The sequence below is a fragment of the Mesoplodon bidens genome (genome assembly GCF_964165515.1).
Source record: "Mesoplodon bidens genome assembly, chromosome: 3".
NCBI lineage: Eukaryota > Metazoa > Chordata > Mammalia > Artiodactyla > Ziphiidae > Mesoplodon > Mesoplodon bidens.
In genome coordinates, this window is record NC_138178.1 from 35,986,200 (window position 1) to 36,013,294 (window position 27,095).

The 27,095-nt window shown below is 47.2% G+C and overlaps 2 protein-coding genes across 6 annotated transcripts in view; one reads left to right on the forward strand and one right to left on the reverse strand.

Moving 5' to 3' along the window:
• FSD2 (fibronectin type III and SPRY domain containing 2) lies at window positions 1-23,965 on the forward strand. Its single transcript, XM_081227349.1, has 12 exons — window positions 1-1,056; window positions 1,205-1,300; window positions 2,987-3,217; window positions 4,572-4,594; window positions 5,843-5,964; window positions 8,177-8,332; window positions 10,764-10,898; window positions 11,640-11,790; window positions 14,480-14,617; window positions 17,233-17,361; window positions 20,938-21,114; window positions 23,122-23,965. The coding sequence occupies exons 1-12, from the start codon at window positions 412-414 to the stop codon at window positions 23,372-23,374; spliced, it is 2,256 nt and encodes a 751-aa protein (XP_081083475.1). The 5' UTR covers window positions 1-411; the 3' UTR covers window positions 23,375-23,965.
• Window positions 6,365-27,095, reverse strand: part of LOC308613613 (uncharacterized protein) — a 26,319-nt gene continuing 5,588 nt past the window's right edge. The window contains exons 3-6 of one of the 5 annotated variants that reach the window (XM_081227345.1): window positions 25,681-25,716; window positions 12,227-12,362; window positions 7,994-8,101; window positions 6,365-7,638 (exon numbers count right to left, since the gene is read on the reverse strand). In XM_081227345.1, the coding sequence (XP_081083471.1) occupies window positions 7,634-7,638; window positions 7,994-8,101; window positions 12,227-12,362; window positions 25,681-25,716 (285 nt within the window). In that variant the 3' untranslated portion in view covers window positions 6,365-7,633. Of the gene's footprint in view, window positions 7,639-7,993; window positions 8,102-11,820; window positions 12,363-23,249; window positions 23,324-23,958; window positions 24,154-25,203; window positions 25,573-25,680; window positions 25,717-27,095 lie in introns of those variants that run through there. The other 4 variants (XR_014015275.1, XR_014015276.1, XR_014015277.1 and 1 more) reach the window with 4 other exon arrangements.

Below are 27,095 nucleotides of genomic sequence, written 5' to 3' on the forward strand. Positions count from 1 at the left end.
TTTTTCTTTTCAATTAATTCATATAATTTGTTTAATAATAATTGCCTGAAACACTTCCTATTATTTTGCCTTTTGAGATTTTTAGGTTTTTTCAAAGTATAGTGGTCATTTGTTAGTCAAATCAATTTATGTGGTTTTTTTTTCATAATTTCTCCTGTCTCTTTTAAGCTTAGGAAGCCCATCCTCCTGTAGAAAGCAAACATTTCTTTACAGATTGTTTAAAGTGAAACTACAACTGAGCTGTTCAGATGATTTGTTTTTTTTAATTGTGAATAAGTTGAGCCCAATCTAATGACTATCTACTGCAACGACCTTCTCATAAATGGGGTTTTGTGTTCTAGGATCCAGGGTATCCACTAGGAACTGTCCAGGAAGAATCCTGCTTGTGCAGAAGTGCTGCCCAGAGCTACGATGGAGGGGGAGGCGGGGGAGGCACCAGGGCTGGGCAGGCCCGCTGCTTCCAAGGACTTCCACTTTCATCACATGGATCTGTATGACTCTGACGACAGACTGCAGATCTTCCCAGAAGAAGACACTCAGATGAGAAGAGAAGTAGTTCAAGCCGAAATGACCAATGAGCCAAGACAGCCCATGAAAGGGAAGGCTCAGAGAGACCTTGGAGAGGAAGTGGATGAACTTGTCCATCTATATGGACTTGAAGATGATCACGAATTAGGGGATGAGTTTATTGACAAAAGCATGCCCAGAATAGAGGTTTCAGAGTATCCTCCTTATATGATGATGGGGAGAGAGCCACTGAGGGAGCAGAGAGACTGGAGACTTAGTGACGAGGCTGCGAAGGCTGAGGACCTGGGCTTCGGGGCATGGGGCTCAGCAGGCCAGTGCCAGGACTTGCGGGAAGCCTATAGGTACACCCACGGCCATGCCAGTGAGGAGTATGAGTGCTACGTTATCCCAGAGGAGGAGGATGAGGAAGAAGCTGCCAATGTCTTCTGTGTCACTTGCAAAACTCCAGTAAGAGTGTCGGAGAAGGTTTTTGATGAGCACAAGGAGCATGAGGTGACCCCACTCGGTAAAGCACTGGAAAGTGCCAAGGTAAATAGATCGCCCTCATCCTCCTTTCTCTGGATATTGCATTTGAATCTCAAGTATGTAGGCAGGGAATAAATCTAAAATGCCTTCTACAAAAGAGAGAGAGAGAAAACATAGCATTAATGCCTTCTTGGGATCCTTTGTTTGATAGGATGAAATTCACAAAAACATGTACAAGTTGGAAAAGCAGATTATTGAGATGGAAAATTTTGCAAGTCACTTGGAGGAGGTTTTCATCACTGTGGAGGTAAGAGCACGCTTGCTGACCCAGTCAGATACACATTGCTTCCATCAGCTGTGTCTGGTATGAGTTAGGGAACCTGTTTTCTTGGAACATATGGTGTCAGTAGTGCTCCTCTTCCCTCATCCCTCTTTCTGCCCTCCCATAGCACAGTGGGCATGTACCTGTGGAAATGATTACCTGGCAGCACTCCCTACTGAACTATTAGCTCTCATGGGCTGAGTCTTCGGTGTCTTTATAGCTCTGGTCCTACTACAAGGTAGGACTCTTTCATGGGCCAGCCTGATAAGGCATTGCAAGACACCCATCCTGTCATTGATAAGTGTTCCTCGGCTGTTACCTATTTCTCACAAGATCAATAAGTTTCTGTGCCTGTCACCAAACATGTCACGGTCCCCTGGGTGTGCCTAGTAGGTGTGAAGTCCACTGCTGTGATGCCAGCATGCAGCCTAGCCATCCAAATGAGGTAGCCCAGAAATAAGGACCAGAGGACTTCCTGTGTCCCCTCTCTTCATGTGGATGCTCTTCTTCTATTAAGGCAGCCTCAGATTGTATCAACAGGAGCAACTCATATGAATGAACTAAGCCCTGGGCCCCCTTCCCGTGAAGCTAGACTTTCCTCCCCACCCCCGATCTTAAAAGGGAGGGCGGCTATTCCACTCTTTCCCTATAGAAGGCACAGAGAAGGGACAAGAAGCCCTTCCACATCTAAGCATAGGGTGGTGGGTGGTAGGAGGGCAAGTATACAACAGCCAGGACAGAACCCCCTACCCTCTGTACTGCCAGCTCACTCTCTGTTCAGAGCAGCTTCACCCTCAGTGAGGACTCTAAGCTCTTCCTTTTACACTCAACACTGGTGGGGGTCACCTACTGCTTTTCCCTCTCTTTCACCATTCTGAGCAAGTCTTAGAATGTGTACACAGTAGGTGCTCAGTAAATACTCCCTGAATGATTGATAAGAGCCTCTTCTTTGGAAATGTCTCTGTTATCTAATAAGGATGGTATAAATCAGAACCCACAGAGCTCTCCTGGGCTTCCAATCTAATTTAGGGGGACCAGGATTTGATATGCTTTAATTAATGTTTCTCATCCACTGCGTTCCAGGATTAAGTACTGGCACAACCCTCTCTCTGTCTTCCTGCCTTTTCTCATCTATTAGGCAGCACCATCTGGCTTGTTCCCCTTCCCCTGCACCTTTTTCTTAGTTGATATGAGAATCTGTGTGATCCTGATGTTTGTATTATAATCCAAGCATCAGGGAGTGGAGGTGAGTGTTACCAGATGTTGAGAGCTCAGGAGGGAAAGATAGGTGGGATTCTCCCAGGGCAGACATCTCCATGTTAAGGTCCAAAGTTCCAGTGTCAGGCTGACTCATCACTGGAAGTCTTCCTGGTCGGTTGTCATGGTGATGGGAGGTGGCTAAAACAGAAGTGGGTGGGGTATGGGGAAGAGGATTGCAAAATGCGGCCAGCAGAGAAAGCAGTAATTCTTGTTAAGATTATTGCTGGGGTTCTAGCTGGAGACTCCTGGTCCTAGCTACCCTTTTGTCCACCTCAGCACCCTGGCAAGCGATGTTAAGACAACAGGGAGGGACTAAAACATCTCTGGATAGATACATTTTCATGCCCCAAATAACTCTGTAGTCAACATAAATGCAGTGAAATGATGGCTGAGATCAACTATATCTTGCAGGAGAATTTTGGAAGACAAGAAAAAAACTTTGAGTCACATTACAATGAGATCTTGGAAACACTTGCTCAAAAATATGAAGAAAAAATACAAGCTCTAGAGGAGAAAAAGAAAGAGAAGCTGGAAGCCTTGTATGGACAGCTGGTCAGCTGTGGAGAAAATCTTGAAACCTGCAAAGAACTGATGGAAACAATAGAGGAGATGTGTCATGAAGAGAAAGTTGATTTCATTAAGGTCAGTAATGAAGTGAAATGAAATAAGGAACTGAAATGACAATTATGATTAGAGTAGGTTAGATTGTCCCCTCTCTACCTGGAGATGTTGGAACCAACTTTCACGGTCAGCATTCGATTCCACTGGATGTATCACCATGATGATACATCCTTCGTCTCTCTGCACAGCTTCGCCATGAGTGGCTGAGCAGGCTCATACACAGCTGACCCTTCCCTCCACCATTGCTCAGCTAACACCAGAGTCTTTGTTCCTCTGTCCTGGTTACCCAGAGATCTGTGCCCTCATCATGAAGTGGGGCAAAAACAGTGCTCTGAGGGGACTTCCCCAGCGGTCCAGTGGTTAAGACTCCACCTTCCAATGCAGGGGGCACGGGTTCCATCCCTGCTTGGGGAACTATGATCCCACATGCCGCAGCCAAAAATTAAAACAAACAAAAACAAAAAACAAAACAAACAAAAAACAGTGCTCTGAGACTTTTCTAGCCATCTCAGACAGCCTCCTGGAGGTCTGGGGAGAAAGATCTCCAGGCTAAAAAGGCACCTCCTGTTTCCCAGTTACTAGTGCAGCCATTATACATCTCACTTCATAAGCTCAGACATACAAAAAAAAAATCCATCTCTTGATACCCTTGAAATCTACTTCAATTTGACCCCAAGTCCCCATGTAGCCAGACTGTGGGAATTTCAAGCTCAGAGCTGGGGTCTCCTTTCTTTACAAGGTCCCACAGGAATATGGGGCAGCAGTGGGGTCCCAGTATGTGAGGGAGGGGCCCTCAGTCTCCAGAACTTCCTAGTTACCAAATACAGCCTTTACATTGGCCACGCCACAGTGGTCCTTCCAAGCCCAACAGCACCTCCTTCCTGCCGTGCTTGGGGTGGCCAGGGAGCTGTGACCCAAGCTGGACAGTAGGTGGGCAGGCACCATCAGAGCCCTCAGTACTACTCAGACCTTTTGAACCAATGGTTCCTCAATATCACTGTAGCTTAGTGACATAATCCAGATTGTGGAGAAAGTGATATATATGAAGACGTTATGATGGTGACAAATTGGAAACAACCAAAATGTCCAACAGTAGAGTGAACGATGGAGTTTCTATTCAATGAACTGTTACACAGTCTTTCAAATTGATGATCCAGAAGACCATTCGTAACCTGGAAAGCGCTCACATAATGTTAATGGGAAGAAACTATACAGGTGTCATAAGAGTCATTTTTGTTAGGGCATGGGACATGGCTGATTTTTCTCTTTTACTCATTTCCAAGTTTTAACATATGTTTATATTATTATATAGTTTGAAAAAGAAATTTATTTCCAAATTCAATTCAATATTTTTTCTCTTTCTCCTCCTTTTTAGGATGCTGTGGCTATGGCTGAGAGGTAATACTTTTGTTGTGACATGTATTTTCTTGTTTTTTTTTTGTTTTTTGCGGTACGCGGGCCTCTCACTGTTGTGGCCTCTCCCGTTGCGGAGCACAGGCTCCGGACGCGCAGGCTCAGCGGCCATGGCTCACGGGCCCAGCCGCTCCACGGCACGTGGGATCTTCCCGGACCGGGGCACGAACCCGTGTCCCTTGCGTCGGCAGGCGGACTCTCAACCACCGCGCCACCAGGGAAGCCCTGACATGTATTTCTTCTGTTCCTTTTACCTCTACATATCCAACTAGGTATCAGTTCCACTTGGTTATATGCTCCCAGTTTCAGATTTTGTGTCTGCCCCTACGAGTAAATAGCACTGGCTTTGGAAGGACGGTATGGGATCACAAGGACCCGCTAGTACCAAATCTTAGAACCTCAGAGCTGGAAGGGAGCATATTATGAGGCCCAGCCTGCAAGCCCAGGGTCAGATTTCCTCTCTGAGCCCCTCCTTTCAGCAGGAGGAACAGAGATCATCCCCAGCATCCCCCAGCTGGGCCAGGGCCCAGACCGTGTGCTGCGGAAAGCATGCACCTTATAGAGTCAGACTGGAGTTTAAATCCTGCTACCCCCATGACCTTGGGCAAGTCCAACCAGTCTAGGACCCACCTTCCTTACCTACCAACAGGGATAGCTTTATGGGAATAAATTCAGACAATGTCTGTAAAGCAACACGAACACTGAAGCTTAATAATATAAGGGTTAAGAGCGTGAGTTTTGGCAAAAGACAGACATGGTTACAAATTGTGCCTCTGCTACTTACAAACCCTGTGATGGCCAGGAGCATGTGCAGGAGACCCAGAGCCCCGGTCCATGGTCATCGACTTGAGGGCACTTGACCATGTGGAGAGGGAGCCCCAGAGGGGCTGTATGTCTCTGGGGCCTGGGGTGATGTGGGGTGGGAACTCCCAGGTCCGCATCAGAGGATCTTCCAGAAGGTGTGGATCTGGGGCTCATAGGTGGACATCCTCCTGCCCCCTACCCTCTGACATGACCCCACCCCTTCTCTTCTCCTCAAAGGCGGAAACCAACCTGCCCATCCCCGTGGGTGACCTCGTAGGTCAGCCACTGAAGCAGATGCCAGAAGGCAGCCCGCAGCACGTTAAAATAAGGAAATAAAAGTTCAGCCAAGAGGCCCTCATTGCTTATCACCAGTGACCCCCGAGGAGAATGCCCCTCCATTCTTGTTAGTGTGTCTTTTTATACTCACAGACTCGGAAAATTCCTGAAAACAAAAACAGATGTGGAAATCTCGGCGCAGCCTGAATTTGAAGACCAGACCTTGGACTTCTCTGAGGTGGAGGAGCTTATGGGCTCCATTAACACCATCCCAGGTGCGTATCTCACTTGTGTGCATACTTCACACCGGTTTCCCTGAGCTTTGAGTTAGAAACTTTGATGGCTAAAAAAAAATCATAAAGATTTAGAAACAGGCATTTTCCCCCCACCAGCTGCATAAGCTTCATGGTTTTGTCTTTATGACTTGTAAGGGTGAAAACAGAAGCTGACCTTCCCGGGGTAAATACCCACCCTCACTTTCCAGGGTGCCAACATCTGGCCCCAGAAAGCCTAATTTACTCCAAGCAAGTATCCCAAATTTTATTTCCTCGACTGTTGTATTTATGTTCCTCCCAGGTGGCTGTTTTTAGCATAGGGTTAAGAGATGGGCTTTAGAATCCTATGGAGCTGGTGAGAATCCCAGCCCTGTTACTTCCTAGCTGTGTGACCCTGGACAACTCACCTAACCTGAGCCTTGGTTTCCTTGTCTGTAAAATGGACATAATCATGACTCATGGGGACATGGTAGGAAATAAATACAGTAATGTATGTACAGCACGTCACATGGTGCCAGGTAGCTCTTAAAAATCTTATTGTGGGGCTTCCCTGGTGGCGCAGTGGTTGGGAGTCCACCTGCCGATGCAGGGGACACGGGTTCGTGCCCCGGTCCGGGAAGATCCCACATGCCGTGGAGCAGCTGGGCCCGTGAGCCATGGCCGCTGAGCCTGCGCGTCCGGAGCCTGTGCTCCGCAACGGGAGAGGCCACAACAGTGAGAGGCCCGCATACCGCAAAAAAAAAAAAAAAAAAAATCTTATTGTGATAACTTATTTTTAAGAATGGTACTACAATTTAGCTTTTATTGATTGCTCACCTTTCCTTTCTCACCAACACCCAGCAACATTCTGAACAATGTTTTGTATATCATTTTGGTTTTTCCTTTATACAGATTTTTAAAAAATAAAAATGGAATTACTGTTTTGTAATCTGCTTTTTGTAGCAAAACAATTGTGATGAATATTTTCTTGCACTGATAAATTCTTCTACAACATCACCCTGATGGCTATATACCTTAATCTGTTTACTTAATCCTCAACTGTTGGATGCTGTTTCTAGGTTTTTCACCTTTATAAACCATACTGAAATGAATGTCCTTAATTATAAATCTTGGAGGCCATTCTTAGACTTACTGGGTCAAGGGGAGATTTCACTGAGCTATGAAGTCCTTTGGATGGTCTAGGGATGGTGTTGCCCAAGTAATCAGGCCCAGTCTTTTGGAAGGAAAGGCACTATTGCCCAAGTCAGCGCTTGAGAAACATGGAGATTCTTCCTCACCCTCCTGTGTCCAGGTCCCATGCAGACCATCACCCTCCTGCTTCCATCTGGAGCCATCCTTCTTCTTACTGCATCCCCTGATGGGGCTGTTCTCTGCAGGGTATAGAAGGCATCTTCTGTGCATCCTGAACTCCATCACGTGGGGATACATGTTCTTTCTCTTCTCATCTTTGTCATGTTAGGGTCTTCCAGCCCCTAACCAGCAAGGAAAGGCTGAGTTCATTCTTTTAGGTCTTACCTGGACTGAACAATTTCAGAATTTGAAAATAAGGATGTTCTTAAAAGCTTGTTGGGATGGAGGGAGGTGCTGCCGTTGGAGAATTATGGAAGAAAAACAAGGAGTGTTTCTTGGTTGTGGGTGAGCCTGTGTGGGGCTGGGGGAGGCAGAAATATTAACCTACAAAGAAGAAAAGAATTAACTCAGTAGATGGACTCTAAAGAAGTTGGTTCTGAAAAGCACAATTTGGCCAAACCCAATCTTCTCTCATCATAATGAAGGAGATGGTTGTTGGATGGGTCCCCCAGAAAAAGCAAGGCATCCCTGTTGAAGGCTTCTTTCACTCCTCTCTTCACTCCAGGGCTGAGGTCAGCAGGGCTGTGGTCCTGGCTGTCCTGCCTCTTTGGATGGCGTGGAAGGGTCAGAGGACCCATCCCTAGGTCAGGACTTACAAACCATACCCCAGCTTGAATTGCTGTCACCAACCCCACCTCCTCTAGCTTGTGTGGATTGGTCAAAGCAGGAATGGACATACCGGTTGCTTCAGGCTCACAGTTGGGGGGTTTGGCCTTCCCATCCCTGTCCACTCTGGGCTGCCTCTTCCATCTCCAAAGTCCAAGGATGCATTGAGGGATTGGTTGTCCTGTAAAAGGGGCCATTCCCAATCCATACCTCTAAAGTCTCCTCCTTTTTGTTTTTCTCTGTTTTCCTTTTCTAGCTCCTTCTGCTCCAGTGATAAACCCACAGGCCCCCAACTCAGCCACAGATTCCTCAGTCCGAGTGTGCTGGAGCTTATACTCCGATGACACCGTGGAGAGCTATCATCTATCTTACTGGCCAGTGCAGGACAGCTCGCCTGGGAAGGACCGAGCAGGTGAGGCTCTGCCAGGAACAGAACCACGCTCCAGAAGAGCTAAGGCCCCTCAGAGGCCAGGGCCCTGCCTTCCTGGAGGTTGGGAAGGTAGAGATGGGATGAACCTGCACACCTGGCTCCTTGGAGCTGTCACAATCTGGGAACTACACAGAGGATGGGATGCAGGCAGGTGAGCATGGCAGAAAGGAATAGGAAGGCAAGTTGGGGCCTGACTGGGGAGGATCACAAGGCCAGGCTAAGGTATATGGACTGTATCTACCACTGTTGGGTCAGAGTTGTCCTTGGGATAAGTCTCTGGCTGCACTGTGTGCAAGAGGGGTGGGGACACCCCTCCTTGAAGAGGCCCAGCTGGACTGGCTGGGTTCTAGCAGGTCCTGGCATGTGAGCGCGGGCTGGCTCTCCTCAGAGCAACCCTGTGTTGGGAGAATCTGGAAGGTTAGTCTGCAGACCCCCATGGGGGCTGAGGGGGGTTCTTCAGCCTGGGAGGGCTGCTCCTGATCTGATCCACATTCCCAGATGGAGCCAGCTGCTGGGAATGGCCCCCAGCCTCCACTGTGGGCAGCTCTTGGCCCATTCTCTTCCCAGGGGAACGGAGCTGGCAGGCCCGGGGTTAGGGCTGAGATACCTGCCTACCTCCCATAATAGATAAGCCAGTGTCCTATTGAGAAGGGAGAGTCCAGAGAGCAGAGGAGGGGACTTCCCTGGCAGGCCAGTGGTTAAGACTCCATGCTCCCAATGCAGGGGGGCATGGGTTTGATCCCTGGTCGGGGAACTAAGATCCCACAGACTGCATGGTGCAGCCAAAAAAAAAATAAGAGAGAGAGAGAGCAAAGGAGCCCACATTGAGCATCCGAAGGAATCAGGGATTAGGGCCAGCCTGGCAGGGCCTGTTCTGTGTGCATGGGGTCAGAGTGAGACTGCTGGAAAGGGATTTAGAGATCTCCATTTTATGGATGAGGAATCTGGGACCTAGAGAGAAATGAGCTGTCTGTGGGGACACCGTGATTTATGGCAGAACCAGGATGAGAATCAAGTCTGCAGGCTCCCTGCCCAGAGCTCTTCTCCTTGTACCGGGTCATGCAGGTGGAGCGTTCTATGTGCCGAAGGTGAGGATGGTTTATCTGCCCAGGGATTTGGAAGGAAGGGGAATCCTTGAGAAAAGTTAGTTTAAGCAATGATGAGGGAGAGTGAGGGTGGTCAGAATAAGGACTAATGAGGGCATTGGGGGGGGGCCGCGGGAAGGGGAGATTTGAAAAGGGAGATTGTGGACCAAAAAGTCAGATCTGATCGATCCGTCAGTTTTTGCCACAAATCAACCCTGTTGGCACCCTCTGCAGAAGAGGCCATTGTGTTGGGGCTTTGTCCTGGGGATCAATAAAGATCTTTAATGGATCACTTTGTTATAAAGGAACTGATATCAGAGAGTGGATTAATGACTTATTACTGCCTTTCAAGAGTCTGGGGATGTTTGGACGTGTATCAGTTAGCTTTTGCTGTGTAACAACACCCCCAAACACACACATGTACACAACATATTGGCTAAAAATGACAAATATTTATATTCATTCATTTGTTGGGAGGGGCAGAACAGGGGTAGGAAATTCAGAGGTACAAACTACTACGTATAAAATAAATAAGCTACAAGGCTATATTGTACAGCACAGGGAATATATCCAATATTTTATAATAACTTTAACTGGAGTATGATCTATAAAAGTATTGAATCATTATGTTGTACACCTGAAACTAACATTGTAAATCAAAGGTACTTCAATTTTTAAAATGACATTTATCCAAGAGTTTGCATGCCACAACTAAGAAGCCCGTGTGCGACCACGACGATCCTGTGTGCTGCAGCTAAGACCCAGCGCAGCCAAAATAAATAAATAAAATTTAAAAATAAAATAAAATGGCATTTATGATTTATTATAATTCTATGAGTTGGCTGGACAGTTCTTCTGGTCTGGGTCAGCTTGGTAGGGCTGGATGGGCTAGGATGGCCTTGCTTATATGTCTAGGGCCTCAGCTGCAACAGCTGAGGCCTCTGTCCATGTGATCTCATCCTCCAGGAGGCTGGCTGAAGGTTGTTCCCATGAAAGTGGAAGGGAGGCAGGAAGAGGACAAGGCCTGGCAGGAAGAGGACAAGGCCCCTGTGCACCAGTACCTCCCAAATCTCTGTACCATGTTTGCTATAGTCCCATTGGCCAAAGCAAGTCACATGGTTAAGCCCAGCTTCAAGGCACAGTGGGAAAGACCAGACCTCTCAATGGAAGGATCAGCCAAGTCACGCTGCCGAAGGGCATGCATATACAGATGGGAGGAATTGGTGGCCAGTTCTGTATCCATTACAGGGAAATAGATTACAGCGCAATGAACTTAGAGCCAGTTGGCCTATTTTAGGGTTGAATTCTTGTCTTTATTTTTTCCCCAGAGTTTACGATGATGGTCAAAGAAACATATTGCTCAGTGACAAACCTTGTGCCAAATACCCAGTATGAATTTTTGGTCACAGCTCAGAACAGGGCTGGCCTCAGCCCTGCCAGTGAGTGTGCAGTGTACATGACAGGTAAGGGGGCCATTTATTTCTGTAGCAGGACCTTCACTGAAGGCGACACAAGAGTCACGGCTTTCTTGATGTGGCAGGGCTCTTGATTTCACTTAGAAGGGCAGGAATAGCTTTGCATTTTTTTCTTTCATTTAATACACCAAATCTATATGCCTGATATGGCAGGGACATTTTCTCACAGTTGGTCTCAAAATATCAAAAAGTACTGCTCTTGGACACAGTACCATTTGAACCTTGCAACCATCCTCCATTCCAGGAACATCTGAAAGGGATTCCCTGGTGTCTCAGTCCATTTGGGCTGTTATAACAGAATACTACAGATTGGGTGGCTTATAAACAACAGAAATTTATTTCTCATGGTTCTGGAGGCTGGGAAGTCCAAGATCAAGGTGCCAGCAGATTCAGTGTCTGGTGAGGACCCTTCCTGGTTCAGAGTCAACTGTCTTTTTTGCTGTGTCCTCACATGGCAGAAAGGGGCAAGGGAGCTCATTGGGTTTTCTTGTATAATAAACCCCTTTGACCCTCATGACCTAATCACTTCTCAAAGACTCCAGATACCATCACATTGGGGAATAGGTTTCAACATATGAATTTGGATGGGGACACAAATGTTCAGTCTATAGCTTTCTATTGCACTGAATCTCTTGTAGGAAGAGAGTGCTTGCGATGTCTGCCCATGCTCTGGACCACAGGGCTGGATGTGAACAGGTTTGTTCATCTCTCCCTTTCCCCTGCATTTAGCGCCTTGTCCCCCCATTATGAAAAGCAAAGAGATAAGGAGCTGTGAAGAGGCTGCGCTGATCTGCTGGGAGTCTGGGAACCTGAATCCTGTGGACTCATACACGGTGGAGTTGACCCAGGCAGAAGTGCCAGGAGCCTCGGGCGTAACTGAGTGAGTCATGAGGGGCACTGGCTAGGCACGAGAGGCCTTGACACAGTGACAGAGCTTAGGAAATGTGTGGAGTCTGGAGAGAAGGTCAGAATTTGTGACACACAGGAACCTTAATTTTAGGTTGCTTAGTTTTGTGAGAAATAGCTGGAATGCTACCATTGAAGGTGAATGATGGATGAGTGAATAAATGGTAAACCTCAGGTTTGCTTTCTTAGCCCAACCAAGGTTTACCATCATTCATTCAACAAGTATTGAGTGCACAGGTGGTGCCTGGGCGTTGGTGAACCAGACAGACAAATTCCCCACCCTTCCAGAGCTGACAGTCGAGTGGGGGGAAATAAACCAAAACCAAGAAAACAAATGCTTAAAATACACAGTGCTATGAAGGGAAAAGAAACTCAATGAAATAGGGAATGCGGTGGAGGTGGGGGCTTACTTTGGATAGAGTAGACGTCTGAACTGAGACCTGATGCATGGGAAGGGCTGAGGCCTGAGACAGTGGATGGAGGCAGCACCTGGCCCCTGGGCAGGCGTGAGCTTCCTGTACTGGAGGAACCAGGAGACCCGCCTGGCTGGAATTTAAGAAGTAGAGAGAACTGTGAGAGGCAGAAGTGAAAGAGATTAGATTCCAATGTACAAAGAACATGTCCATGGTAGAAGGCTGTCTGGAGGCTCACACTCCCCTTTGGTTGGCAGAGATCTGGAGGGGTTCACAGGTAAAAGAGGGCTGGACTCAGTGTCCACAAGGGCTTGCAGATCCTATGAATCTACAGCTGTGTACAGTGGAGGAAACATAGATGTACCTCTGGGTTACAACCAGGCAGTGCAGAAACTGGTGGAAGGGGAATGAACCAGGCAGCCTGGTACCAGCCACCGAGTCCCAGGGGCTGCTCTGCTGTGTACCTACCCAGCTCTGGAGAAATGGAAGAGAGGGGTTTGGTGTCAACAGATTCTTCCATGCTAAATTCAGGGTTTGGGCCGTGGCCATCTATCCCACCCACCCATTTGCCCCAGGTAGAATCCATGTGTCCACAGGAACATCAGGGCTGCTGACCTTGGTTGCTGACCTTGGCCGCTGATCTACTTCTGGGGATCCTCAGAAGCAGGGCAGTGAGTCCAGTGGTCTGGCCACCTGAATGGTTTGGATTTCCTTTGCAACTTGTGCTGATACTTTAAGGGCACCTGATACCTGGGACCAGCCCATTATGATTGGGGTCATCAGAAGGCTGGTCAGTGACCTAGGTGATCTGGGATGGTGCTGACTCTCCTAGTATAAACCTAATCATGGCATCCTGTTGCTCTGGAGAAAAGACAAAATTCCTTCACAGGCTCTGGCCCCTTCCTGCCTCTCCAGGTTAACCACACCAGCTCTCCCTCCCTCTCTGGCCCCAACCACATTGGTCATATTTTAGTTCCTCCTACTTTCCATGCTTCTTCCTGCCACAGGGCCTTTGCGCATGCTTCTTCTATGTAGGAGACTCTTCTACTCTCTTTTTATCCAATTACCTCCTCATTCTTCAGAGTTCAGCTCAAAAGTCACCTCTCCCCTATTATACCTTCTATAGAAGGTATACACTGTCAACTTGTCATGGTTACCATCTTATGTTTCTTCCAGTGATGGCTTGGGAAATGCCTCTCTTCTAGACTGTAAGCTCTATGAGGGCAGGGACTACATTAATTTTCCCTAGGGCCTCCCCACACAGTCTCTGAAACCTAAGGTGTTTAGTTAATACTTATTGAATGAAGGGACTTCCCTGGTGGCGCAGTGGTTAAGACTTTGCACTCCCAATGCAGGGACCAGAGTTCGACCCCTGGTCAGGGAACTAGATCCCACTTGCATGCCGCAATTCAGAGTTTGCATGTCACAAGTAAGGAGCCCTTGAGCCGCAACTAAGGAGCCAGTGAGCTGCAACTAAGGAGCCCACCTGTCGCAACTAAGACCCGGCATAACCAAATAAATAAATAAAATAAAAAATACTTATGGAATGAATATGTAAAAGTGCCCCTCTGGCCAGAGCTGTAGCCTCAGTGACCTGGACATCCCGGCCTCGCCAGGTGTGGGTGTTGTATCTGTAAATGGGCATCACCCTGAAGGCTTCTCTTTCCTACTGAACTGAAATGGGGTTGGCAGCTGCAGGAGTACAGACAGTGGCAACCATGGGCTTGTAATCCTGTACTGTACCACTTACATAAATTGAATTATTCCCAGTAGGTAGCTGCCCTCAAAGAGGTTAATAGCAGTGGGCTTCTGTGGGCCTTTCAGCTCTAGCCAGATCATTTGTTCATAAACGCAGACTGAGAGACTGCTAGGGGCCCAGCGTTGTGCTTATGTAAGTGGTACTTGACCCCTGCCCTCAGAGAGGGTGTGTCCCTACCAGACAGACTGAGACACACTGGATTCAACTGCACGCATGCCCCCGCCATGCGTTAGACAAGGTGCCTGGGACATGGGGTGGGGAGCTTGGAGGGGAGAGAGCCACAGACAGAAGGGATACAAAGAAATGAGAAAAGTGGACCTGAGTGGGAGGGAGCACTGAGGGGCTCAACACTCCTGCCTGCACCGCTGCTGGAGGTCAGAGGACAGGGGTGGCGGCGGGGGGAGTTAAAAATCCCTGCTTTGAAAGGAGGGCCTGGTGCTTGGGCCTGGCTGCCCCGGCCCCAGGGTGACTTCAGCTGCCTCCTTGCCCAGGTCTGTTGTAGGCATCCCCACCTGCGAGTGCCTGGTGCAGCTACAGCCCTGGCAGAGCTACACCATCTACGTGCGAGCCCTCAACGTGGGGGGCCCCAGCGCAAGGAGCGAGCCTGTTACAGTCCACACCACAGGTCTGTGACCCCCGCCGCATACTCTCTGGGCCCAAAGTGACCCCCTTGTGGCAGACCCAGGGCTGCTATGACTTCATTGTAAAATCGATAAATGTTCTCTGATATGAACACATGGCAAATCAGGCTGGGAAGGGGCTCAGGGGTGATCAAAGCCCTGGGGTCCCATTTTACAGAAGGGGAGACCGAAGGCCCAAGTCATACAGCAATGGGGTGGCTGAGCAAGCATTAGAACTCAGGGTTTTTCTCCATGACCTTCAGGTGGGCTAGAGGCTTGTCACACTGAACCTGGGTGGCCCAGAAACCACGTTTCACACAGGCTGAACACCACCCCTGGGACGTGGTCTTTATGAAATTCCCAGGAGGAGCCATGGGCCATGGATTATCTCCCTGCTATCAGCCCAAACATCTCCTTACCCACAGGCCCAACGTAGCTCCGGATGCCTTAGTGGGGGCCCACATCCACGTCCAGCTCCCCCTCGCCCCCCCGCACTTGCCATCAGCACGTCATAGAATTGTCACATCTCATGTTCAAGTCCTGAGTCAGCAGAGATATCACTAGAAACATTCCATGCATCTCCTGCTATCCCAGCACTGCCACGGCTCTGGGTTCTGAGCTTTGCTAAGGTACGCTAAAGCCAGGCGGCTCTTCCCACACCTCACAGAGCAAGCCCAGCTCAGGCCAGCTGCAGATTGGGTGAGAGGCAGGTAAGAAGCAGAAGGAGGGAGCCTGGGCCCAGGGCTCAGGGGACACCGTTCCTGTGGCTGGGATCTTCCACTGAGGGATGTAGGGTCATTTTGTCCTCATTTCCAATACCAGGAGGAAAGGTATGCGATTAGTCCCCACTTATGCTCCTTCCACAGAGATGCAAAAAACAAGTTACATGGCTGCCAAAGGCGGTAGGGGTTAGGGCTGGGATTAGGACTCAGGTTTTTCTTTTATATTGTGATGGAACTTTCCTTTGGTTGACTGGCATTTCTAATTTCTTGTGCTGACTTGGTGTTTTGAAATGTCAAATTCTGGCTGTTTCGATAAAAGAGAACAGAGCAAAAGGTACAGCCAGCCCTTGGTTATTATTCTCTCTGAATTCCTTTGTTCAAATAATTTGTTAAGAGTGTATTTACAAAAAACTTAAATAAACATGAATCGGCAAAAGACATATCTATCCGTTCAAAAAATGATCCTTGTTTGGGCCTAGAGAGCAGCCAGTAAGCGCCATGCCTGTCAGCTGCAAGGTGGGAACCTGCCTCCCCCTGGTCTGTCCGCTCAGATAGCAAATGAAATTTCCAGCAGCATCGAATTGTGGAAATAAATGTGGACAGCTTGGGGCTTCCCTGGTGGTGCAGTGGTTAAGAATCTGCCCGCCAATGCAGGGGACACAGGTTCGATCCCTGATCCGGGAAGATCCCACATGCCACGGAGCAACTAAGCCCGTGCACCACAACTACTGAGCCTGCGCTCTAGAGCCCGTGAGCCACAACTACTGAAGACCACGCGCCTAGACCCTGTGCTCTGCAACAAGAGAAGCCACTGCGATGAGAAGCCCGCGCACCGCAACAAAGAGTAGCCCCCGCTCGTTGCAACCAGAAAAAGCCTGCGCACAGCAACCAAGACCCAACGCAGCCAAAAAAGAAAAAAAAATGTGAACAGCTTGATGGTGAGGCCTGAAGTAGAATTTAAAGCAATGAACATGACAGAATGCGAACCGAGGAGCTAGACTAAGAGACAATGATGGAGAATGAGTTACTATGTCCCTAAACAAAGGATTTTTAAAAAAACTAATTTATTAAACCCATTCGGTACCTTTTTTTTTTTTTTGCGGTACGCGGGCCTCTCACTGTTGTGGCCTCTCCCGTTGCGGAGCACAGGCTCCGGACGCACAGGCCCAGCGGCCATGGCTCACGGGCCCAGCCGCTCCGCGGCATGTGGGATCTTCCCCGACTGGGGCACAGAACCCATGTCCCCTGCATCGGCAGGCGGATTCTCAACCACTGAGCCACCCGGGCAGCCCGGTACTTTTTTTTTTTTTTTTTCGTGTGCTTTGTTTTAACCATGATTTGGAGAGGGTTACAATCTCCTTCCTTCTCCCCGGCTGCCCTAATTGAAAGTTGAATGTGGAATTTTGCTAACCTTTGTCAAATTGATCCTTAAGAATTTCCTCAATTGCTATTCCCCTTGGCAAGTAGGTTAGAAATTCCTGTTCACCAGCAGGTATTTACAGTCTCCCATTTAAGGGCGCAGCCACTGGAATCAGAGGGGCTTGGGGTTCGAATATGAGTTCTGTCATCTGCCAGCTGACTTCTCAACCACCCTGTACATCAGTTTTCTTCTCTACAAGATGGAAATACTAACCCCTGGGTACTTGTAAGGAGTGAATGAGATAAGAGTTACCGCTTAGCTCAGTACTAGACTCACGGTAACCCCCAGCACGTTAACTGCCACCATTATTAGCATGAGGGTCACTACCACGCAAAGTCCAGGCTCACGTGTATCGTGCAGGAAGCTAAGCCGGCCACGCGTGGTGAAGCCTCGGCCCGCATGGAGCACAATGTGGAGAAAGCAGAGGAGTGACTGGCTGTTGGGGGTGTGTGTGTCTGTGTGATTCCTCTCCTCGCAGGCAGCTACTTTCGCCTGAACGAGCACACCTGCCATCCCTGGCTGACCGTTTCTGAAGATGGGCTTACGATGGTACGAAGTGAGAGGAAAGCCCCCGCCAGGGAGCCACTCCCCAGCGACACCCGCTTTACCAGGTACTGTATCAGCCCCTCACCCACCTGAACAGTCTGTGAACAAGCCTAATACACGCTGTTATTCGGGTAAAGTTGGATTATGACAGATGCAGCCTTGAAGGGGGCTTCAGGCTCTCACTCCTAGAAATGAGTGAGGGGGAGGGGATGGTGGGGAGGGAAGGCTGAGGAGAGGGGAGTAGGGGTCTGGCTGGTGCCGGCAGAGGAGACGTGTTGTGGAGTCCTGGGCTCCCAGGGCTGGAAGGTCACACCGTCAGGCTGTGGGAGAGCAGCAAGGACCCAGGTCCCCCAGTGCTTGGCCCAGAGCTCTCTCTTCCACACTGTGATACTATCTAACAAAAGCCCTGGTGAAAAACCAGCCCAAAGCTGGTGGAGGGAATGGTGGTTGCGCTAGTGCACGACCTGAGAGAGGGCTGTCCGTCAAAGATGCGCCTTGTCTGTCTGGATCTGCGCTATCTCCAGAGCTCAGTACTCAAGGTCAAAATGATGTATTTGTAACTCATTTCTTTCCGAATGCTTAAAGAAGACTTAAAATAGGGGGCAAGGGACTTTCCTGGCGGTCCAGTGGTTAAGACTTCACCTTACAATGCAGGGGGTGCGTGTTTGATCCCTGATTGGAGAGCTAAGATCCCACATGCCTCGTGACCAAAAAAAAAAAACCCAAAAGAAATAAAGAAAACAGAAAAAAAATATTGTAACAAATTCAAGAAAGACTTTAAAAATGGTCCATATAAAAAATCTAAAAAAAAAAAAAATACAGGGGGCAAATATGCCCTACTGAAATAGAAAAATCACAGCGATAGATGAAAAAAAAAAAGAACACAGCTTAACTTCAAGGGCTAATTTCTGTTTCCAAAATTAAACATTAAACACAGCTCTTAGCTTCCTGGTAATCAGGATGAAAAGAATTCTCGGTGGGTTGGTCTTAGAGTCAGGAGGATCTTATAAGGAAGAAAAGGACTCTCTTAGGGGGGTGCCAGAGGGGCCACCGATGGAAAACTGCTCCAGCCTCCCTGCCTGGGTCCTGGACTGTCCTGCAGCCGACACTTCCTCTGACACTCGCTCCCTGCTGGCCTTCTTACTGCATGTGTGTTACATACCTACTATATGTAAGTGTTAGCGTGTGACAGAACAGCACAGAGTACAGTGGAACACAACTCTGTCCTTTCCTGCCTCTGCCCACTCAACCCAGGGTTGGGGGGCACAGAGAGGATTAAGAAGCAATAACGTCCTTACCTGCGTTAAAAAAACAGAATGCAACTGATCAAATCTTAAAGATCTTATTGGCTTTTTTTCAATAATTCATGAGTTGGGCAGCCTCTAATCTACAGCATTTCTATGGTGGGTCTCCTTCATATGTGGGCCTCTGAAAATGCACACCTTTGACCAGGCCACTGCTACTTCACTCTTTGTGTGGATTATAAGACAGCTCTCTGGGTAGACACAGCCTCAAGCATCTTCAGCTTCAACCCTTTGGTGTTGCACTAAAAGTTGCAAAACCAGTTTTTGGTCATGTCTTTTGCAAGTCCTGTGTAGGTGGTCCAGCATCTCATATTGTAATATGGGAGTACTTACCACCTACTGTTCTGGTCTTGGCTTTTGTGGTTCCAGCCAAGCTGAGTTAGAGTCCCATTTTAATATCCTGTTACCAGTACATCTGTTGACCCATGAAACAATGTGCTGTGTGCTGGGGGTAAAGAGACAAAGATAGTCCCTGGGTTTCCCTACTGGCGCAGTGGTTAGGAATCCGCCTGCTAATGCAGGGGACACGGGTTCGAGCCCTGGTCCGGGAAGATCCCACATGCCACGGAGCAACTAAGCCCACACACCACAACTACTAAGCCTGTGCTCTAGAGCCTGCAAGCCACAACTACTAAGCCCACGTGCCACAATTACTGAAGCCCACATGCCTAGCGCCCGCATACCACAAGGAAAAGCAGCCCCTGCTCGCCTCAACTAGAGAAAGCCCGCGCACAGCAACGAAGACCCAATGCAGCCAAAAATAAATAAAAACAAAAAAACCACACAAAGATATAGTCCCTGCCCATCTGAGACTCAGGCAAGTGGGGGAGACACATATGTAAAAACACACATATAAAAGATAAGATAGGGCTTCCCTGGTGGCGCAGTGGTTAAGAATCTGCCTGCCAATGCAGGGGACACGAGTTCGAGCCCTAGACCGGGAAGATCCCACATGCCGCAGAGCAATGAAGCCCGTGTGCCACAACTACTGAGCCTGCGCTCTAGAGCCCAGGAGCTACAACTACTGAGCCCATGTGCCACAACTACTGAAGCCCATGTGCCTAGAGCCCGTGCTCCACAAGAGAAGCCACCACAATGAGTAGCCCGTGCACCTCAAAGAGTAGCCCCCGCTTGCTGCAACTAGAGAAAGCCCGCACACAGCAATGAAGATCCGACACAGCCCAAAATAAATAAAATAAATAAATTTATATATATATAAAAAAAGAAGCATGGACAAGGCACTGTAGGAGCCCCAAGAAGGGCTTCTGGGAGGCACAAGTTCTTTAAGTATAAAGAGGAGTTCTCCAGAACAGCAAGGCGAAAAGTGCCTTGTACCTGTACCAACAATGGAAGCCAGAAAGATCATGTGTGGAGAACTACAAGCAGTTTAGTGTGTCTGCAATATGGGGTCCCTAATGGGAAGAGGTCAAAGATGAGGCAAGAAACATGGATATGGTCCAGTGCAAAAAAAAAATTAGATTTTACCCTTTAGGTGGTAGAAATTATTGGTAGAAAGATATGATCAGATTTATATTTCGAAAAGAAGTGTGGGGCTTCCCTGGTGGCGCAGTGGTTGAGAGTCCGCCTGCCGATGCAGGGGACACGGGTTTGTGGCCTGGTCCAGGAAGATCCCACATGCCGCGAAGCGGCTGGGCCCGTGAGCCATGGCCGCTGAGCCTGCGCGTCTGGAGCCTGTGCTCCGCAATGGGAGAGGCCACAACAGTGAGAGGCCCGCGTACCACAAAAAAAAAAAAAGAAGTGTGAACTGGGGAGGGAGGGGGAGAGGCAGATGGGGAACAAGGAGACCAGAAGCAAGTGCTGGCCAGCTCATGAACCTCAAGCATATGGTTCCATTGACTGTGCTGTGTTCTGTTAGGTTTCAGTCCCCTTTTTTTTTTTTTGGCCATGCCTTGTGGCATGTGGAATGTTAGTTCTCCAATCAGGGATCGAACCCACACCCCCTGCAGTAGAAGCACGGAGTCTTAACCTCTGGACCACCAGGGAAGTCCTCAATCCCTTTCTTTCTTCATGAACAAGTGAACTAAACCTTTTTGTTATTATAAAAGCCCAATCACTGAAAAAGCAAACAGAGCCTTTTCTATTGGCTTGTTTCCTCCTCACCTATGACCAGCAGTGTAATAATCCTCTTCTAATTTTCAGCATCAGTCAAGTGAGCTTTGAGAGTTAGGGCTGTGCTGCTTTACAAGTGGGTGTTCAAACACCTGCCTCCACACTTCTAGACCACCTACTGACTGACCCCAGCAGTTGGTGTCACTCACCTGCACAGCTGGGCTTGGGTCACCCCAAATCACAGATGCTTCTACTTTCTAAAACCAGGTGTGTTGCTGTCATGGGAAACCTAATTCCAGTCCGAGGGCGCCATTACTGGGAGGTGGAGGTGGACGAGTGTTTGGATTACACGGTGGGTGTGGCCTTTGAAGATGTCCCTAAACAGGAAGACCTGGGAGCAAACCGCCTCTCCTGGTGCATGAGGCACACATTTGCATCATCAAGGTAAGGTGAAATCTGGATACCCAAGATTAAAAGGTGCTTTGATAAGAACAGAGTGAGAGGTTTCCACTAGTAGTAACTAAGGCCCACGTTATGTTTTCTAAAATATGCTAAGATATTTCAGGACTCATTTCCAGCCCCCTTCCTTAAAGTCCAGATGGAAAGAGAAAGCAGCTCTGGGTACTTCCAATAAAATACCTAAAATTCATGGAGTACTTATTCTACGCTAAGCACTGTTCTACACTCTTACACATACTATCTCGTTTACTTCCCACAACTGTATTATCCCATTTTAAATATAAGAAAGCTATGCCCCACAGCAGTTCAATAATCCACCCAACATGGATTCAGAGCTTGGATTCAAACCCAGGCAGTCTGGCTCCAAAGACAGCATTCTTCACCACTAAGTGACTGGTTTTGCATTTATGTTCAACTTCATTGTTACTAAATGAATAGTTTGATTTGAAGCCCCAATTCCATCTTTTTTAGTAGATGTGGGCAGAGGCTTAACGGTTATGGTTAATTCTGGTTTGCTTTTGTCGCTATGCATCCTGTCCTCTACTGGAGTAGTTCCATAAAGCTGGGAAAATCCATGAGGCCCAGGCCATTTTCAGACATTTCAGACTTAGAAGGCCATGGGTGCAACCACTCTCCATCTCAAAAATTGCAAAAATTTTTACCACACCAGTTTCCCAGTACCGTGGGTACTATGGGGCCTCTGATCCTCGACTTGCTGAATCCTATTAATGTTTCATCCAATGTTTTGTGCCCAGGAGCCTCCATCGTGGTTAGTTAAATGTTGTCATGCCTAAGCAAAGGTGAGAAGAGCAACTTTCCTCATGTAAGATATTAAGACTAAAATCAGCTCTGCTAAACCTCAGACCCAGCTTGAGGAACGAAAGAAATCCCGTTCACTGAGCCACATACTGTTTTTGGATATTCTGCCTGAAGTAAGACTAAAAAAACCAGTCTCCTCTCCTAGTCGGTTAAGAACAAGGGGCAGAGAACTGAAGGCGCATAAAGGACGAGGAGGAGTCTGTGTGGAGTGGGAGAGGTGAGGTTAAAAGACAGAAGGGTGGGAACACAAGACACAGTGAAAAAGGAAGGGCAAAAAGCCCAGTGCTAGAGCAGAAGTTTGTAGTCCCACCTTGGAAATATGTCCGGGGAAGGGGGGTGGGTGGTGGTATGTGTATGTGTCTCTTAACAGTGGAGGACTCGTATTTTTTGGTTCATAGTCTTAGACTCTATTGGTGGTGAGAGGGAAAGTAGAGGGAAGGGCTCATTCAGTTTCTGTTGGCTGCTCAGTTAAGAAAAAAACAAGGTGAACTGGGATGGAAAGAGGCTGGTTTGTTCTGACACATCTGGATCGTATTCTAAGCGTTCATCCCAGCCATGTGGACCAGCATGCTGGCACACAGAACTTCAAACATCCATAGGGGGCAGAGTTAGGAAATTCCTGTGGCTGCCTTTGGTTTCAGCCATTTTCAAAGCACAAAGGAGAAGTACGCTCCCTTCATGAGAGGGTGCTGGTGCTATACAATACTGAGTGGTGACAGGCCCCCAGGTGCCCCGCTTAGTTTGAAAGTTTAGGAAAGGGATGCCTCAGAGTACTTGTGCACAGATTATACCAAAAGGCCCCACTTATTACATGAAAGATCATGAGGTTTCCTGTTTCAAATGTCTTTATTACAAGGGATTTACACATCTGAACCTTGAAATCCACATTTTTAAACGTATTTCTATACAAATTTTGATGCAATATGAGTTTATGATACTGTATGTTAAGTTTCTGCGGTTAAGTGGCTACTCAAAAACAGAGTTTTGAAATATAAGTTTCTTAGGACACGTTTTAGAAAAGATATATAGTTTGAGAAATGGCCTGTTACTTTGATAGTCATTTAATAAAAGAAAATGATATAATCATAGGAGTATTTGAAAATTGAAAATGTTCTGTAAATAGCCCATCTATAGAATTTCTGAAGCTTTGTTATATCAACGTTTAATCTTTAGGCATAAGTATGAATTTCTACACAACAAGATGACTCCAGATATAAGGATAACGGTTTCCCCAAGGAAGATTGGCGTTCTATTAGACTATGAAAATTCAAAATTGTCATTTTTCAACGTGGACATTTCTCAGCATCTGTACACGTTCAGTGGTCAGCTTCACCAATTTGTGCATCCCTGTTTTTCTTTGGAAAAGCCTGGATGTCTAAAGATACACAATGGCATTTCAATGCCAAAGCACGTCACTTTCTATTAGACCATTCTGATGCCCAGCTTCCTGTCTCTCTTCTGTACCTACCCTTCTCCCAGCCACTCACGCCTCAGCTGCCTGAACCTGGCGTTCAAGCACCATGCACCCAGCTCATCATTTATGGTTCATGTTGTTATCTGCCAGACTGGTGTGCTGGCATTCATTTCACCTGACTTGGATCCTGTGTGCTGCCACCTGTGTGCTGCTAGGTTAGTCAGTTCTGGCTGTAAAATGAAGGCTCAGACTAAATGAACTCAAAGGTCTTTCAGGTTGTCAAACTGTATTGGTCTATCTGTGTATATGCAAAGTATCTGAGTCCCCAAGGCCTACAGAGCTTGGGGGAGAAGGAGGGAAGAGATACATAAGTGTTAGTGGCTCCAGGCGCCCCAGCACTTGTGACATTTCATTAGTCAGCCAAGAACAGGCGTAAGAAGGCAGGAGGCCACCCACAAAGAGAACCAGGGTAGCCACGTGCCATGCTCAGCAGCCTTCTCCTCTCCTGTTTTCCCAGTAGTCAGTGGCACTCCGGTGAGGTTTCTCCCACCGAACACTGTTTCTAAAAACCTGCTCCTCTCCTTCATGGTACTTACCCTCTTTAATTTTGAAATGATCTTTGTAACACCTAATTCCATGAAGGCAGGACAGTATCTGTCTTGTTCATCACTCAATCCCCAAGGGCTAACACGTGCACACCAAATACTTGTTTCATCCAGCCACTGCTCTTCGGGCTCTCACTGCTCTCCATGTGAGGGCTGGCAGGACTTGTTCAAACTAGAGCAGAAAACCTATGGCAGGAGAGGGACAAACCTGAGGGGAGGCAGTATGAAGGAAGAGAGGGGCAGCTGTGGCTAGATGGCAAGACTGGTAAAAATGCAACATTACCTACTACTATGTGCTTCCTGGTGTCACACAGCAGCCTACACATAAATAATAATAAACGTGTTGCTTTCACTATGTGCACGTTTGGGGTAAGGGGGGCTAAGGTCTGGTAACAAATAGACAACATTAGTTGCAACTGATTCTAGGAACTGTCCTATAATGTAAAGAGAACCAGATTTGAAATCAGAAGACCTGAGTTTGATTGCTATTTTGTAGCGACTCTGCCTGATGACCACTGAAAAGTCACATTATCTCCCTGAGCTTCTGTTTCTCTTTAAACGAAGAGAAAAATAATACTTGTCTTATAGGATGGGAGATTTAATGACACACATGAGAATGCATAACAGTGTATGACATATAGCAAATGCACAACAATCTTTTAAGAGAAAATATCAGTCCACCAAGTGCAAAGCTGAGCCCTGGTAGGAGAGGTGGTCTCCAGCCAGCACCTTTGGGCATCCTGCCTCACTGTTCTCATGCCACCTTTGTGACCTCGATGCCCAGCTCCCTTGGCTGCATTTCTGGTTCTCCAGTTCAAGTTTCCAGTTGCCACTTAAAGCTCTGCACACACAGCATTTTCATGCTTACCAGTCAAGATGCAGAGTAAATGACTCCACCTGTGAAGCAATTCTCAGGGACAATTTAGTATCGTGCCCTGTGGATGCTTCTCGAAACATACATGCCCCTGATCTCATCATTTAAAGTTTTATGTTAACTGAAAAATCTTTCACTTTAAAGATTTTCACTTTCATGTTTCCCAGTACACTCAAAGTCTGACACAAAGGAGCACCTCTTATCTCCTATCTCAAAACTCTGCCTATTGGTATAAGCAGAAGTTCAGATTCTTGAATTCACAACTCAACTTGAAAATCTTAAAGCTCGTTACACACACACACACACACACCCTCTGCCTTGCCAACCTGGATCACTACCCTTATATAAGGAAGATACAACCAAAGCAAGCACAGAGATGGTTCAAGTTACAAACAATTAAAATATATATGTGTGTATTATCAAAAATGTTATCAGCTACTAAAAAAGAAACTACTGAGTAGGAAGTAGGACATCACAGATAAAGTAAGTTTGAATTCAGGATTCTAATAGGCTTTATTTCACATGTAATATAACATGGATAAAAACTAGGCACCTAAAAGGTTCTAATAAAATTTTATTTGATCAAGAAAAAAATGGTGTAGAAATAGCTTTGATTTTTAAAATCCACTTAATCTAAATAAGGCAGATGACCAACTTCAAGCATCACAATTATTCAGCATAAAGAACCTTTCTTTAAACATGTTTCTCATCTTCCACAAGAAAAAAAAAGTCTAGAAAAAAACCAAAACAAAACTTTTGTTTTTTGTAAAATATTCTAGTTCCTTAAAATGCCAAGAACAATCTGCTGGAACTAAATTTCAATAAGGGGCAGGATTTACCTCAAGGCCATGTTCACCTGCAACCTGCTGATGAATCTGTTAAAAAACAAAACAGAGGGGCCTCCCTGGTGGCGCAGTGGTTGAGAGTCCGCCTGCCGATGCAGGGGATACGGGTTCGTGCCCCGGTCTGGGAGGATCCCATATGCCGCGGAGCGGCTGGGCCCGTGAGCCATGGCCGCTGGGCCTGCGCGTCCGGAGCCTGTGCTCCGCAACGGGAGAGGCCACAACAGTGAGAGGCCCGCATACCACAAAAAGAAAAAAAAAAAAAAAACAAAACAAAACAGAAAAAGATAAAAAAAAAAAAATCAGACCATTGTAGCCACAATCCCTCATACTGGGCAAAAGATACCAAAATCTGTTCTTTTCTTAGCTTTACCTATATCACTTTATAACTCTTGAGCACATTATTAACATAATCTTTGGCTTCCCCACCTTAACAAAGGGGAAAGAGAATATGTAAAACCACCACAGAATCCTGGTGTAAACTAACACGGGTTTAATAATTCAAAATACTCAGAATTTAAGGCACCTTTGTTAGATGAGATTGTAAAGCTGGTTAGAGACTTGGGATACAAAATGACACTGGTTTCTGGTAAAATTAAACTGCCTTTTATTTGGAAAAGTGTATGTTTAATAATTGACTTCCTGCTGATTCAAACAATATGCAATCACTTGTACACATGCAATAAAGTAATTTCTGAAGCATGTGCTTGGTCATCAATTTGCTCTTCTCATCCTCCAAAATGTGTTAAAATCTTACGTGGCTCACACAGTGGCAGCTGCCCCCAGCACAATTCACCATGATGTGGCATTCTGTAAATGAGACTAGGTTGGTCTCTATCCAAGGTTTAGCTATCAGAAGACTTCCTGGGGCTTCCCTGGTGGCACAGTGGTTAAGAATCTGCCTGCCAATGCAGGGGACACGGGTTTGAGCCCTGGTCTGGGAAGATCCCACGTGCCGCGGAGCAACTGAGCCCGTGCGCAACTGAGCCCACGTGCCACAATTACTGAAGCTCGTGCACCTAGAGCCCGTGCTCCTCAACAAGAGAACCCACCGCAATGAGAAGCCCATGCACCACAACAAAGAGTAGCCCCCGCTCGCCGCAACTAGAGAAAGCCTGCACACAGCAATGAAGACCCAATGCAGCCAAAAATTAATTAATTAAAAAAAAAAAAAAAAAAACTTCCTGGACCCTATGAAGACTGTACTACAGGAAAGGTCCTCTCCTCCACTTCCCTAACCAACTTCTCCAACTTCTGGTCACCTTCCTATCAATTAGAGTAAGATTCTCATGGGTTCACTATGTCTTTCTTCACCCTGACTCATCTATAAATTCACTACTCCTATTTTCTATAGTAAGACAATGGAAAGTGTATAATTGCTGTTGGTAGATAAGTAGGTCTTGAATTCAGTT

What these genes read in the sequence shown, in the direction of transcription:
- FSD2 (XM_081227349.1), top strand. Translation starts at nt 412, where the DNA reads ATGGAGGGGGAGGCGGGGGAGGCACCAGGGCTGGGCAGGCCCGCTGCT. An exon ending in CTCCATTAACACCATCCCAG is followed by an intron (nt 5,965 to 8,176) that starts GTGCGTATCTCA and finishes TTCCTTTTCTAG; the next exon opens with CTCCTTCTGCTCCAGTGATA. An exon ending in AGCGACACCCGCTTTACCAG is followed by an intron (nt 17,362 to 20,937) that starts GTACTGTATCAG and finishes TTCTAAAACCAG; the next exon opens with GTGTGTTGCTGTCATGGGAA.